This window comes from Magnolia sinica, chromosome 11 (genome assembly GCF_029962835.1).
Source record: "Magnolia sinica isolate HGM2019 chromosome 11, MsV1, whole genome shotgun sequence".
Lineage (NCBI taxonomy): Eukaryota > Viridiplantae > Streptophyta > Magnoliopsida > Magnoliales > Magnoliaceae > Magnolia > Magnolia sinica.
Genome location: NC_080583.1, coordinates 12,672,591 through 12,688,207, shown reverse-complemented (window position 1 = coordinate 12,688,207; position 15,617 = coordinate 12,672,591). Strand labels below are relative to the sequence as shown.

General features: G+C 41.5%; 1 protein-coding gene across 3 annotated transcripts in view; it reads left to right on the top strand.

Annotated features, from left to right (window-relative positions):
* Window positions 1-894: 894 nt before the first annotated feature.
* The window catches only part of LOC131218831 (probable pectin methylesterase CGR3), a 37,405-nt gene continuing 22,682 nt past the window's right edge, over window positions 895-15,617 (top strand). The window contains exons 1-5 of one of the 3 annotated variants that reach the window (XM_058213670.1): window positions 930-1,053; window positions 3,030-3,121; window positions 3,546-3,713; window positions 3,901-3,940; window positions 4,171-4,212. In XM_058213670.1, the coding sequence (XP_058069653.1) occupies window positions 3,086-3,121; window positions 3,546-3,713; window positions 3,901-3,940; window positions 4,171-4,212 (286 nt within the window). In that variant the 5' untranslated portion in view covers window positions 930-1,053; window positions 3,030-3,085. Of the gene's footprint in view, window positions 1,054-3,029; window positions 3,122-3,545; window positions 3,714-3,900; window positions 3,941-4,170; window positions 4,213-15,617 lie in introns of all 3 variants that reach the window. The other 2 variants (XM_058213671.1, XM_058213672.1) reach the window with 2 other exon arrangements.

Below are 15,617 nucleotides of genomic sequence, written 5' to 3'. Positions count from 1 at the left end.
TGGTGGGGTCGAGCTCAACCTAGCTTAACTTGAACTCGACCCATGCACAACTCTAATCCTAGAGCTTTGAGTTGTATGAATGGTTCAAAGGAGATCAAAGTTACGTGGATCCCACACTAATGTATTTCTCATATCTACCTTGCTTCGAGTCGTTAGAATGATTCAAAGGAGATCAAAGTTACTCGGACCCACAATAATGTATTTATCATATCTACATTGTTCATCCATTTGGAGAGATCATTTTAGATATTGATCCAAAAAAAAGAAGCAATTTCAGCGGATTAAGTGGACCACACCACAAATATCAATGAGAAAATTATCACCATCAAAACATTCATTAACGTTTAATTTCCATCCAATCTGTTTATATGTTCACAAAGGCATGAATGAAGAGGAGAAATAAATATCAAATTTCCGTGACCACCAAAATAGTTTCAATGGCCGGCGTCTACATTTTACAGTGTGGTCCACTTGATTTTTGGATCTGTCTTATTTTTAGGCTTAATCCTCACCACAAGCTCACCAAGTGGACGGACGGTTTGGATATAACTCATACCTCATGATGGGACCCACAGAACTTGGTGACGTCAACACACCAGCCGCATCGGTGGTGTGTGGTACACCAGCCAATCCGCTTCCTAAATGCATAAGGTACAAATGTACGGCGGTTACCACCTATTTCACCCCCATTAATTAACGGATCTGCAATCATCACAATTTTCAATTATATTATCCGGATTCCCCGAATCCAATCAGGCCCGTAAATTTTTTTTTTTTCAAGCATCCAAGACAACCCACGGCTGAGCGCATACAAACGGTCGAAGGAAAAAACGCCGACAAGGTGCGGTGTTTGATATCCTATGCACGGTGGCGCATCGTAGCAATCAGCCACTCGCTCCCTACCCTATAAAAGGCCGAATTTCAATTCCAATACAACCCCTTGTGAATGTAAAATCCGGGAAGAGTTATTTCAGGACTTTCTCCTCTCGTGAGCTGAGAGAGTAAAAAAACAGATCCAGATCTTATTCGAGGCTCTTCCATCTCCGATTTCAGGTACTTCCCTTTCCCAACTCACTCCTTCGTTCCAAAACCCTAGATTTCTACTCCTATCTCTCCAAATTTTCTTCCCATATCCCTACCTCCCGACGAGATTCGACGATGTTGCTTTGGATTTTGGTTGCACTTTCCAGATTCCTGCAATTCTCTCCCCCTTGATCTGATTTTTCAATAAACCTGCGTTTGCGACTGAATGGTTTTCGGTAGCAGTGGATCCAGCTCGGTGATCCATGCCATTTATCCGATGGCCGCACTTTCGGCTGGGGATGCCCGGAAAGCTCTTGGATTGGAAGATCCTGACCTTTTAACCTTTGCAATGTTTTCTGTTGGATGTAGACTGTTGCTGTACTATCTGCTTTGCAATCCATTCAAAGGCCATTTGTCAGAGGTTCAGGATCTTCCAATCTGGGTAATTCTCGTTTCTCAAGAGTCTGCTTTCTGCATTCGGGCCCTTCATGTAGCGGGTTGGATTTGCTGAACTGTGGGCCCCACACTTGGGGTTGTCTGTGAAATAATCTGTAATTCCACTGAGGGGCAGGCATCGACTGCTGATTTGTTTGCAACTTGTTTTCTGGATACCTGTAATGACACCTTCGTGATTCTGAGTTATGGTAATGGGACATCTGAATTATACATCAGATGGACCTTACAGCGCGGATAAACTGGTCCAAGTATCAGGCGCGTCAACTCATAAGGTCCACATTCAATACACACATGTGGCTAGCCTGATGAGTGGACGGCCTCCAACCTTGACCTTTCTCACTACCTCTTCCATGGAACCTCTCCTATTTTGAAAGCAGTGGCTATTCCATTCTCCCCAAATAACCCATTGCCTACTTCTCTTCCTATTAGTTAGGCATGTGGCAACTTCCTGGGATGCATGTAAAATAAATCTTTTAGGTCAGTGGGCTACTTATAGAAAGAATTATACCGAGATCTAGATACCTGTCCAAATAGATATTTCAGAGATCTCCTCAAAGAAAAAGAAAAAAAAAAAAGAGAAGGAAAAGAAAAGAAGAAGATATTTCATAGATGTGAGATGTGAGCTTGGAGGAAATTTTGATCATGGAGTTGATCTGGATGTTCTCAAGGCCCTTCAAAGGCCCTTTAATCATGTAGAAACCTCTTTGAGCACATTGAGTTGGGCGCAAAGTGCTAGAACCATGGATGCTGGATTCATTTATCATGAATCCAGGATAAACTCTTTGTTTTCCTTTGTGTTGAACATTGTAAATGGGTCTACCTATTCCATTGCTCTAAAGGGTCGCAAGGTAGTTTGATGTGTAGGGAAAGAATTCGTTATTCATTAATCAAAAAAGAAAAAAAAGGAACTCTACCGGTACTGCACACAATATGCACATGGCAACATAGGACCATCCTAATTTTGTGCCAAGACACAGATAGTGGAGGCCCACAGCTGAGCAACTTGGTCTTGCATAAACTTCCTTATACATGTGTACTTAGTTTCTTCTGAATTGAAATTCATACAGTGGAGGCCAGCAGCTGAACAACTTGGTCTTGCATAAACTTCCTTATACATGTGCACTTAGTTTCTTCTGAATTGAAATTCATATGATGTATTTTTAATTTGAGTTGTTCAGATTTCAGCTGAAGTAATGCTTGATTATTGAATTGTTTTTGGATTTGTGATGATTAGATGCAGTCTTCTTTAGTTGTCTTATTTCTTTCTCTATGCTGCTCTATTTATCTGCTTCCAATCTGCTTCGATCAATTCTCATTTACTCTATGAGGGATTATACAATGCTCAGATTTAGGCAGCAGCATTGTTTGTTCAGATGAGCATTCCATACATTTGGGGCCTACCTTTCAGTTAGCCGACATTCACGTAGTTGGCCTTCCCTTGGATGCAAGGTGGACCATAAATCTCCTAAATTGAACAATCCATCCATGTGTCCTTTCATCATTGCATGGGTAGTGTTGGCTATGTTATATTTATAACCATCCATTTGCAGGCCAACATTCGGTTGACTGGATATTCCTAGGTGTTCTTTTGCAGCATTGCCTGTCCATGGTCATGCACACTAGATGGAAGGTTTGGATCATTGTAAGGCGGGCTCACTTAAACTAAATGATATTGGTTTCAACAGAGCATTGCCTATTTACTTGTGCTTTATTCATTTTCATCTTTTTATACACTATATTACAGTTATTTAGTCTCTTGTAATGTTATTACAATCTCTCTTTATCTTGTTTTGCTTAATCGTACTCTTGTTTTGGGATATGATTGGAGTATGTTGATTTGGTTTCTTGATATGGTGGAACTGACCTTATCGTACATCTCTCTGTCTCTCTACAGTTAATTAGTCCCTTGTAATGTTATTGCAATCTCTCTTTATCTTGTTTTCCTTAATTCTACTGTTGTCCGGGGATGTGATTGAAGTATGTTGATTTGGTTTCTTGGGATGGTGGAACTGACCTTATCGTACATCTCTCTCTCTCTCTCTCTCCCCCTCTCTTTCTCAAATCAGCTTAAAGATATTGTAATTTTCATCGTCTTATATAGACCGGTAGACATGTCAAGGAGGCCAGTAAATCCCACCAGGCGCTTCGCCGACAGTGGAAGTGTTCCATTTGTGAGCTCATTACATCAGAAATCACGATCTTCACCTTTACTATCTATTGGTCTGGTTCTGTTGGTATTGTTCTCTTCTTCCAATTCAAAGTTTTGTTTGTTTTTAATGGGATTATAATAACTAGTGCTGGAATATATTCTTGCATTTTTTATGAACATACTGACCTTCAAAGCATTTAGAGTATTTTGAAATAGGTTTGTAATAATTATTAAGGTAAAATGCTGAGTATGTTCTTTGTTGAAAATTTCAGGGTGCATTCCTTCTTATTGTGTATTCTTATAGTGGCCCAGGTTTGTTTTGTCCCTTGAAATACATATCAAGATAAAATAGGGTTAATTAAATTAAATTAAATGATTTTGTTATCCACATCAGCTGTTGATGAGAAATTTGACTACTTGTCGTAATTGATTTCCATGGGAACAAAGTTGCTGTTGTTTTATACTGGTTGTCGGTGCCTTTTTGCTTTCTTAACAGCATTGTTTCATTTCTTATCAAATAACTTCTAGTTATCTCGTGATAGGTGGATTTGGCGGTGATAAAGAAGCTCTTAGTAAGCTTGAAGGTGAGCATGTTTGTCTTTTTATTGATGTTCCATGTTTTCAGTTTTTGTTTTCACCATGAGCTGATGCCATCATGCGTACTGTCATGGCTAGGGTTAGCAGTTTTTTATTTTTATTTTTAATTCAGTGACTAAACTATGGCTACCAGGGATTTTCCCCAGGAGTGACGATTCATCATCATTATCATCTAAGCCTTATTCCAATTATTTGGGCGATGATTATCTTCTTTTAAACTATATGAACCATAAAATTTTTAGTCATAGTTAGCCTAATGTGTTAAAGATCTCTATCACGTGCATAAAATCTAGTGTGTTCATTTTGTTTGGGTTTCTAGAAGATGGAATGTGCAGTTATTTCTCATTCAAATAAAAAAAAAGTGCAGCAATTTCTTTTTTTTTTTTAAATTATTTTTTTGGGATAAAATGAACAGTTAATGCATGCTCCATTTCAACATAGAAGGATGTGATATTAATGCTTTATTGCATGGATCTAGGGAGTGAGACTAAAGGATTTGGAATCTGTGGATCCTTTTAGAAGTGCTCGCCCCCAATCGCACACACATAAAGGAATCCCAAAATTCCCAATCAACTTGCTTTTCTATTGGTAATGACTAGAGAATTGGAGGAAATTGTCTAGAGGATTCCATTTGAAGTTTGAATTAAATAAAAGGGGGACTTATTGGGTCTTGAGCTCCTTATGGAGTTGGACACGCATAGCGCTAGTGTTTTGATATACCCAATCTACGCCAGTGGCACCATGGTCTGTTTATCTAGACTGCTGATCTAATGGGCCTCACCGTTAATGGGGGGATGCCTGAAATATCTTCTAGAATTGGAGATCCTGGCTACTTTTGCATTTGTTTTCTTTATTGTAGGACACTGATTTTCTATCATTTTGTTTAATTAAATCACATTTTTTGATGAATCATGAATGGTTAATTGAATTGCATTGCTGGCTAGGATATTCCAATATGGAGATTTATGAGTCATTTGAGTCCATGGTGGGGCCCATTAGGTAATGTCTGGATCACTTTGCAATCGGTCCGACTTCTATTGGCTGGTCAAGACACTACATTCATCCTTTATTCAGCCAAGAGTGAGGCCCACAATCTATCTGGAGAGTGCTATGGGCCACTATAGGAGTTTGATGGATCTATGGCACAAAGGTTGGTCCGATTAGTTGGTGGACCTCGTAATTGTGGTACAGTCAAATCATGGGTTCATACGTCTTATGAGTGTAGTCTTTAGTCCTTAAAGCTTCCCTCTAAAGTGTTAGAATTTTCATCGAATATTTTGTGAACCACTTTTCAGGTGCCAAACAATGTCAAAATGACATGAAATTGATCTATTTGAAAGCCCATTGAGCTAGTTTTCAAGGAGCTAAAGATCATGCTATTTTCTACATGAATCAAGTTAGTTATGGCTGTGATTTACAGATGGCTGTTTGGTTATGATGGGATTTGGGGATAACATAGATTCATAGTCCTTAATGTTATATTAAAATAGATAGGCTAGAATGGCACTTAGTGAATAATGTTATATTAAAATAGATAGGCTAGAATGGCACTTAGTGAATTGCTAGGATTATATTATGATTTCTCTTGCTTTAGGAAAGTATATATACGTGAAAAATTCTTTAATGAATAGTTGAATGAATGCAGTTTTTGTTTACTCTTCAAACCTTTAGTGGTCTTTCTTGGGGTGCGATGCTTTGTCACTACAAGCGTGACTTTCTAGATTGTGCGATGGCTGAGACTCGACACAACTCGACACAACCCCAAATTGGAGAGGTTCCAAATAATCTATCCTTCTTTCCATCATTCACCCATGATTCTCCATTTTTTCCATCAAATCTACAATCTGTGCAATATATAAGGCAAGCAGCATTTGCCAAATTTACCCTTGAATTATTCGTGGGGTATCAACAAGTAATTTTTGGATGTGGCTGGCCCTTGAACTGAGTGCTATTTTTTGTCTTTTGAAATATAGAATCAATTTTTGTTCTCCCACTTCTCCTGCTCTTTGCATGTAGCCTACAAACATGTAAGTGTGATACGAGGGGACCCTGCAACAAATGCTTTGCAGGGCCCAAAAATGAGGCAAATCTAAAGCTCGAGTGGACCACAACATTGGAAATGGTGGGCATGGGTTGCCCACCCAACATGCCTATAGCTGCACCCTTTCTCTTAGTCTCTCAAACTCTCTCTCTCTCTCTCTCTCCATTTTTTCTTTTCCCCCCTGCTCCCTTCATTTGTGCTGCACTTGCCATACCAATAGTTGTAGTAATGTGCTGCCCTTGTAAATAATTGTTTGGTATTTTGTTCTATGTTGTCCATTGTTGGCCTTGATACATCAGGGCCCTCTAATTGTTTTTTGAAAGATAAAGGTTTTATTGATAAAGCATCTGAAAGGTCAAATAATTCGATTGCAACCCAATCACTACAGAGGAGAGAACAACCAGTTAAGGCAATTATATCGCCTTTTGCCCTATTGAATACTCCCAAAATATTCCCTGATGGGTTATTGAAGCATCTGTTGTTCCTTTCCCACCAACTTGCCCATAAACTGGAGCGCAAAGCCACCTACCTTGCCTGCCCCTCCATGCCAAAACTGAAATAGGCCTGAAATAGTCTTTGGGATCACCCATGCCACCCCCAAACAAAGAGAAGAATTTATCCCCCCTCCCCCCCACCACCAAAAAAAAAAAAAAAAAAAAAACATGCAATGAACAAAAAAAAAGGTGTACAGACTCATTGGACTTCAAATAAAGCGGGCAGACATTGATAATGATTAGCCCCTTCTTTCGGAGATTGTTGATAGTGAGAACCTTATTCCATGATTTCCGTCCCATTAACCATGCAAACATCACTATCTTCATGGGAGTGCCATAAGACCAAAGTAAGTACGAATGAGACGGACCCTTTGCGGATGTGGGGCCATTTAACATCCTATAAAAGGATATAACAGAGAATAGACCCTACTTGTCCTTGAGCCACTTAATCAAATATGGATCCAAACTGAGCACAACGCTCGAAAGCCGCTTTGAGGGCTAGATATTCCTCCTCCTGCAAGTTCCTCCAACACGGCAGAGTCCAAACACCGTTAGAGCCTTGCCATGAGAAGCACTGATCCATGGATATTCCTGGATCCGAGGACATCGATTCTAGACTTGGATATTCATCTTTCAACTTGAGCTACCCAACCAAACATTTTCCCAAAACCTCACCCTACTCCCATCTCTTATTGAAAACCTACCCTTAAAACTCCCCTCCATTCCCATGATCACCTTCCACATCCCGTAGCATTGTACATGGATGACTTTTTTGACCACCGTTCCATTTCCTTGGCCCCATATTTCCTAACAATTCTCACTTTCCAAAGAGTGTCCTTTTCCGACCCAAAACTCCATAGCCATTTACTTGAAAGAGCCTTGGCCATTATTTCCAGCTTCCTAATACTCACACCTTGATCAATCTTTGGTCTACACACATCTTCCCAATTCATAAGATGAATTTTACTTCTCTCCTTAGCACCTTTCTATCAGAAATCCCCCTTAAGCTTTTCTAACTTCTTTATCACTCCCACAGGGCATTTGGAGCGAGAAAATAAATATAGTGAAAGATTTAAGAGGGCCACATTCATTAGGATTATCCTTCCACCCAAAGATAGACGACGTTGCTTTCATGGTGACTTCTTTTTAAAACCTTTCAACAACCTGATCCTAAAGGTGTTTAACAAGCTTCCTAAAACATAGTGGCAGCCCTAGATACATAGATGGAAATGCACCCGCCGTGCAACCAAATGCTACTGCCTAACTCTTTACCACCTCCTTAGGTAAACCTATGCCCAACATTTCACATCTGTGATAATTCACCTTTAAACTTGAGACCGCTTCAAAATAACAAATAACCTTTTCAGATTGTCTATATAGGACTCATTTGTATCACAAAACAATAGTGTTATCCAAAAATTGAAGGTGAGAAACTTGAAGATCTCCCTATCCACCTTGAATTCGTTTATCAAGCCTAAGGAGACACTTTTATCCAACATTCTACTAAGGGCTTTAGCCATCACGATTAGGGCTATGCACGAGCAACAAAAGCTCGATAACTCACTCGACTCGACTCGAAAAAGCTTGACTCGACTCGGATCGAAGTTGAGTTCGAACCGAGTTGAGCTGTTTTTTGGTGCTCGAAATGAATTCGAGTCGAGCTCGAGCTTGCCCCCGCTCGGCTCGAATACTGCTCGAACTCGGCTCAACTCGGTTCGACTCGGTACATATACCCTTCAAAAAAAAAAACCCCTAAGTAATCACCATGCCCTCTTCCATTCTCCCCTTCTTTCTCTTCTCTCTCCTCATCTTCATCTCTCTCTCCACTTCCCGCCTAACCTAATCAGATCTGTCCATCTCCCCAAACCTAGACTGCCGTGGCCGTTGGATCCGCATCCGAAATCTCCCCTCCCGCTTCAATCTCGACCTCCTGGCCAATTGCTCCCACTACCCCGTCTACGATGACTTCTGTCCGTACATCGCAAACCACGGCCTCGGTCAAAAGACCCACAACCGCTCCCACAGCTGGTACCGGATTGACCCTGACATGCTCGAGCTCATTTTCCACCGTCGGATCCTCGAATATCGCTGCCTAACACCGGACCCTACAAAGGCCGATGCCACCTACCTCCCTTGCTATGCTGGCCTCGACGCCCTCTGTTATCTCTACGGATCTGATGTGAATTTTGGCCCTGAGCATGGCTTGGATCTGTTTGATTTCCTCCAGAAAGATAAGCCCCAGATCTGGGCTCGAACTCTGCTCAAACTCAGCCGAGCCGAGCACAAGCTGCTGTTCCGAGCTCGAAGGCCGAGCCGAGCCGAGCACGAGCTGGGACTCGAGCAGTCCGAGTTGAGCACGAGCTGGGCAAAGCTTGGCTCGGCTCGACTTGTGTACACCTCTAATCACGATGACGAGAAGAGGCGAAAATGGATCTCCTTGTAGGCCTCTAGAAGAGTTGAACAAACCTTTTGGCAAACTTGGCAGAGCTGGCACGCATTTGAATCCACTTCCTCCATCTATCCCCATAACTAAGGTGACCTTGAACCATCATAAAACCCAAGAATCCTCAATCGACATGATCGTACACCTTTCCAAATCTAATTTGTAGACAATACCACTTCTAAGTTCTACCTTGTGCCTTGAATCAATACACTCGTGGGCAATCAAAATAGTCTACCTTTTCCACAAAAGTGCCCTGGAACTTGGATATAACCTTCTTAAGAGTGGACTTAAATATGAAAAATAAGAGTTCGGCTAGAATTTTATGAGGGGCCCCAATAAAGCTTATTGGTCTAAAATCCCTCAAACTATTTGCACCAGCCTTCGGAATCAATGCTATGAATGATGAACTGATCTCAATCGGAAGCCTACTGCTCTTGAAGAATTTGTAGACAAAAGCCACAACATTGGTTTTTACTAAGCCTCAAAAGATTTGAAAGAATGCCCGAGGGAAAACCATCTAGCTTGGGAGCCTTATCCCTTCCCAATTCATCCATTGCAAACTTGATTTCTTCTGAAACTGGCATCTCTAAAAAAGCCGCTTCCTTCACAAAAATATAAATTATCCAACCTCGGCCTTTTTACATCTTCCTCTTGATAGAACCTGATAATAGCTTCTCCCACCTTACTTTATCCTCCACCCTAGCACCATCTACCACCACATCGTGGATTTTGCTAATCCTTGTTCTTGCACTTGCTCCTCAGTACCGCTTGAAGCTAGCTGCGTAAGGATAGCGCCCCGGCCTATTTATGAAGCGTTGGCTGCTAATGCTGTTGTTCCAAGTAACGCTTAAGCGGGATGTAGCCTGCCTGAAGTGAAGAATCAGAAGGAGATTGAAAGAGATGGACTTCATTAGTAGTTGTAGTAGATAGAGATTTGGAAACCGGGCGGGCATTTCGAGAGCAAACATTCCCGATAGATGGAAACGCGCCTCATTCTAACGGGAAAGGATGGATAGGGATTTGGGAAACACCTGCTCTTAGGCAAGCTCGGCCCACCCACCCAACACACGGCACTCCTTAGGTAGGGTCGAAGAAACGTCGATATCGCTTTCGACGAGGCAATAATATCTGATAGTCACGTTCGAACCGTAGCATGTCGGTACCAAGAAACTACCGGCTGCTAGGCCAAGGAAAAATTTGGTGTTATCATCCCCCTCCTTAAGACGGGTATCCCTTGACCACTGCTTTCATTTAATTTTTTCCTCTTTCATACAACTCTTATATTTTTTAATGAGTGCTTCCCTTCTATCTCCCCTTCTGAGAGATCTTGACCCTCCTTTATATTCAACGCTTGCATTTCATTGAGAATAACACCCATCTCCTTATCCGGACTACCAAATGCTTCATTTTCCCACCCGCTTATCTTCCCTTTAGTAGTTTCAACTTCTAGAATAGAACGGAGCCTGGGTAGCCTTTAGGCTTCAACCACAAGAGAAGCCTACCATTCCTTAATTAGATTTGCGAAACCGTCCACTTTGTGCCATGCAAACTCAAACTTGAACGGTTTTGGACTCCAATCGTCTTCTCAACTTCGAGAAAATTCAGATTGTGGTAGGAAATGGTTCTTGAAGGCTGCGGTGGGAGGTTAATGGAAGCTTGTCAATCCACTTGGGCCAAACTGAAAACCGATTGGTCTTGGACTGGATAGGATTTACCTGACCGTTAAACCACGCGAATCTTACATCCCCCATTAGAAGACTTATTAATCATCTATGTTGGAACAAATTTACAAAGATTTTGTGTAGGTTCTTTCCTAGAAGGGCCTATGATGAGGACATCACTTCACATACACCTTTGCGTACGTATCAAAGGAGGAGGCAGGCCACATCGATTTCCCTGTAGTTAGGCAAGTACCCTCTGTCATGTGAAGACCCCGTGCGCATGTGCGAGCATTTGGAAAACCCCACACTGGGATGATGCACATGGGTTGCTTTAGGGAGTGGTTTGGACCATTAAATTTGAGGGATGTGACGATCGGGCCGTTGGATCGCATAGATCACATGATTGGGCCATTGATCATGGATCGTCTTAATTAGTTTTAGACTTTATCATATTTAAGATTTAGTTTATGATTACTTTATGTTTGGACACCTTATGAGTGATTTTAGTTGATTTTTCTTTAGATTGGTCATTTTTATCAAATTTCATAAGACATGTTTGAATTTGTAAATTTTGAAAGTTATTGAAGCTATAAAAGAGTTTTTTGGGGGGTGGGAGGTTGTGACCTACTTCATTAGGTTTTTTGAGGAAAAAAAGAGAAAAGCTCATTGCGTCTTCTTCCATCTTCATGTGATTTGAAGGCGACTTCCATGTGATTTGGAAGGAAGATTGGTGCAAAGCTAATCTTCATTAACGGAGATGCGAAGTCTCCATCTATCACTCTTATTATCATCCATTTATTAACCATCGGGGTATTCTTCAAGTTCTTTGATTTTCTCCATCCCAAACCTTCCCCATTCTTCCAATCCTTCATCCTTCCACACTTATTGATGAACCAAATCCTAAAGACCCAAACCCTCACAACCTAGCGCACACATGTGAACGTACGACCACGCATGTGAATCCATAGGGTTGGTTGTACGGCCACTCTCTTGTCCCATTGGTTTGCCATTACCTTTGCATCAAAACCCCACTCTCCTTTTTCCTAACCCTAACCCCAAACCTATAAATCCCTAATTTTTCCTTTTCCCCAAATCACCAAACCCTAATTCTATACATCATTCAATTAAGCCCAAATCCTTACAATAATTCCATCCAAAACCTTAATTTCTTTATCGTAGTACCTAAACCCTTTAACCCCTCTACCCAATTACCCCATTAACTCTAATTCCAAGTTTTTTCCAAAATTTCCCTAAACCCTAATTTCACCATAGATAGTATTAGGCCTTCTCCTTTAAAGTAGGCTTTACCCTATGCTACTCGGATGTCCCTACATCCATTAGATCTCAGTTTCTCTGATTTAATGGCCATGTAGAATGATGCTTGTTAACCTAGGCTAGAATCATGCATGATCTTATCTTGGGATTTTGATATTTGTGATGATGATAGCAAGTTTTGTGTTTTTTTTTTTTTTTTAAATAAATTAATTAAGTTAATTTTGCTGGTTGTTTTCATACAATATTTGAGTTCATACATCGGTCCTACATCAAATTTTGTATTAGAGACTATGATTTTGTGTTGCATTTAGGTTAGAGTTACATCTAGGGTTATTAGATCATACATGGCATATAGGATCATATTGCTGAATTATTATTATTATTATTATTATTTTTCATAGTTGGGAGGAAAAAAAAAATATCTTATTGCTGAATTTTCAGCTAGTGTTTCCACTTATACCATTGCTGAATTTTCAGCATAGTAATCTCAGGTTGTCACATTGATGAATTTTTAGTTTGTAATTTTTAGATTACATCTTTGCTGAATTTTCATTTTGGCACCCCTAGATTACCATCTTGCTGAATTTTCAACATGATATTTGAGGGTAGCGGCTTGCTGAATTTTCAGATTAGTGTTTCTAGCGTGTCCAATTTGATCTCTAGGTTGGTTCTATCATTGTCATAACACAGTCTTAGGACCTAGGGTTTCCTTTGGAAGTTTCCTTATGTATCCCCACTCGTTCGGGATGTGGTTTTGTCTACAACCAATGATGAATTTAGAGTAGATTGCCGAGGCCCTTAATGCGATTAATAATCGTCTGCCGGCCATTGAAGCGCACAATCGAATCACCGCCACTCAATTAACCGCGACCAATGCGCGTGTCAATCAACTTGAGGCCTCCCTACAGGCAAACCCCGACATTGGGGAAGATGTTCAATCTCAGGCTGGAGATCAAGTTGATAAGCGAGTGCGTGATCGTGGCCAAGGCCTTGGATGTGGTCGAGCACAAGTGCCACCACGACGTGAGGAACGTCATGACCATTATGATCCAAATGCACAAGTCATGAAGGGTGTAAAAGTTGAGGCTCCCAGTTTTGATTGTCGCTTGGACCTCAAAGCATTCCTCGATCGGGTGGCAGACATGGACCACTATTTTGAGTGGTATGATGTCTGATGCTCGTCGGGTGAGATTTGCCAAGATGAAGTTGGTGGGCCAGGCCAAACTTTTTTGCACCAATATGGAGCGTAAAATTGAAAAGAAAGAACCCCCAGTTGCGCACTGGGTTGAGATGAAAGAAGTCATTGAAGAAAAGTATCTCCCTCTTTCTCATCGCCAAAGGCTTTTGGACCAGTGGCAGACCTTGCACCAAGGATCCATGATTGTGCTAGATTACATCACCAGGTTTGAGGAATACATGATGCGATGTGACATTGAGGAGGGCCTGATGATTACATTGTCCAAATTCAGGATGAGCCTTCGATTCGAGATCCAACGAGAACTTTATTCTCGTGACGTTGGCATATTGGAGCACATGTACCAAGTAGTGTAAGACATTGAACACTATCTCAAAGCACCAGTTGGTAGGTGTTATGACTCTCGGGATCCAAGTGTTAAGACTTGTCCTCAAGGGACTAAGCCTAACATGGGGAGTCAGTCCAAACCCCAAATTGGTTCCCAGTCCAACCCTAGAGATGTTAAAGGAAAATAGATAGTAAGTGCTAGCTCTAGGGGAGGTGAGTAAACACGATGCTTCAATTGTCAAGGATTTGGTCACTTTGCGTATCAGTGTCCCTGGAAAGATAAGAACAATGCTTTGGTGATTGACGATAGTGAGGAAGAAGGAGATGAATAGGGTGATTTTGAAAAAGAAGTCTATCAGCCCAATATCATTAGTGCTAGTGATGAGAAAGTAGAAGAAGAAGAGACCATGCCACTTGTAGTAGTCAGGTGCGCCTTGACCAATGCTAAGTAGAATGATGATTGGTGTTAGACTACGATATTTTATACATATGCAAAATGTGGAGAGAAGAATTGCAAGGTGATCGTCAATAGTGGCAACTGTACCAATGTAGTCTCCACTAACACTTTGTCCCGTTTGGGTTTGAAACCTGAACCGCATCGTCAACCCTATAGAGTGTCATGGGTGGATGTATCTTTCATGCCTGTTACCTAGCGATATCTCATGCCCGTTAACTTTGGATCATATTTAGATTTGCTGTAGTGCAACGTTTTACCTATGGATGTTGGACATCATTTTGGGACGACCTTGGTTATTTGATCGCGATGTGACAATATACGACCGCTTAAATGCGTGCTCATTCATGCATCAAGGCGAGAAGATCACTCTAGTTTCACTCCCACTAAAAAGCAATGCGGCGAAGAAAGCTAAGGGGAAGTCGAACAATTAAAGGGATACGAGGAAATCCCAACCTAAGTCTCTCCATGTTATCAACGCCAAGGAGTTTGAGAGAGAGACTATAGTGTATTCGATGGTGCACGCCTTAGTGACTAGAGAAGTTACACTCGAGGTTGGTGTAGGACCCCTCGAAGTGAAGTCGATTATGGATAAGTTTCACGATATATTTCCAGAGGACTTACCAGATGAGCCACCCATGAGAGACATCCAGCGTGCCATTGATCTTGTCCCTAGGTCGAGTCTACCAAACCTTCCTTATTATCGAATGAACCATATGGAGCATGCAGAGTTGAAGAGGCAAGTAGATGAGCTCCTCAGAAAGGGTTTCATTCAGGAGAGTTTGAGTCCGTGTGCTGTGCTAGCGCTTCTCAAAACCAAGAAAGATGGCACGCGGCGCATGTGTGTGGATAGTAGAGCCATCAAGAAAATCACAGTCAAGTACCGGTTTCCCATGCCACGTCTTGATGGTATGTTAGACATGATGGTGGGTGCCAGTGCCACAACTTTTTGAAGATTGACCTCAAGAGTGTGTATCACCAAATATGTATACGCCCAGGAGAAGAGTGGAAGACCACCTTCAAGACAAACGATGGGCTATACGAGTGGCTAGTCGTGCCCTTTGGCTTGACTAACGCCCCGATCACATTTATGAGAGTGATGACCCAGGTGTTGAGTCCCTTTATGGGTAAGTTCCTTGTGGTGTATTTTGATGACGTTCTTATTTATAACATATCTCCACCGTCTGAGGCAAGTTTGCAGGGTCCCCAGAACTAAAAAGTCGTACGCCAACCTTAAGAAGTGCACATTTATGTCAAAAAATGTTGTCTTCTTAGGGTTCATCGTATCATCTGAGGGCATGAGAGCGGACCCTGAGAAAGACAGGGCCATAGTTGAATGGCTTGAACCGCGCAATATTCACGAGTTGCGAAGCTTTCATGGCTTAACAACTTTTTATGCACGGTTCATCAGAGGATTTAGCTCCAACATGGCTCCCATCACGAATTGCATCAAGAAAGGGGAGTTTGTATGGACTAAAGCTGCCTTTGAAGCATTTAAAGAG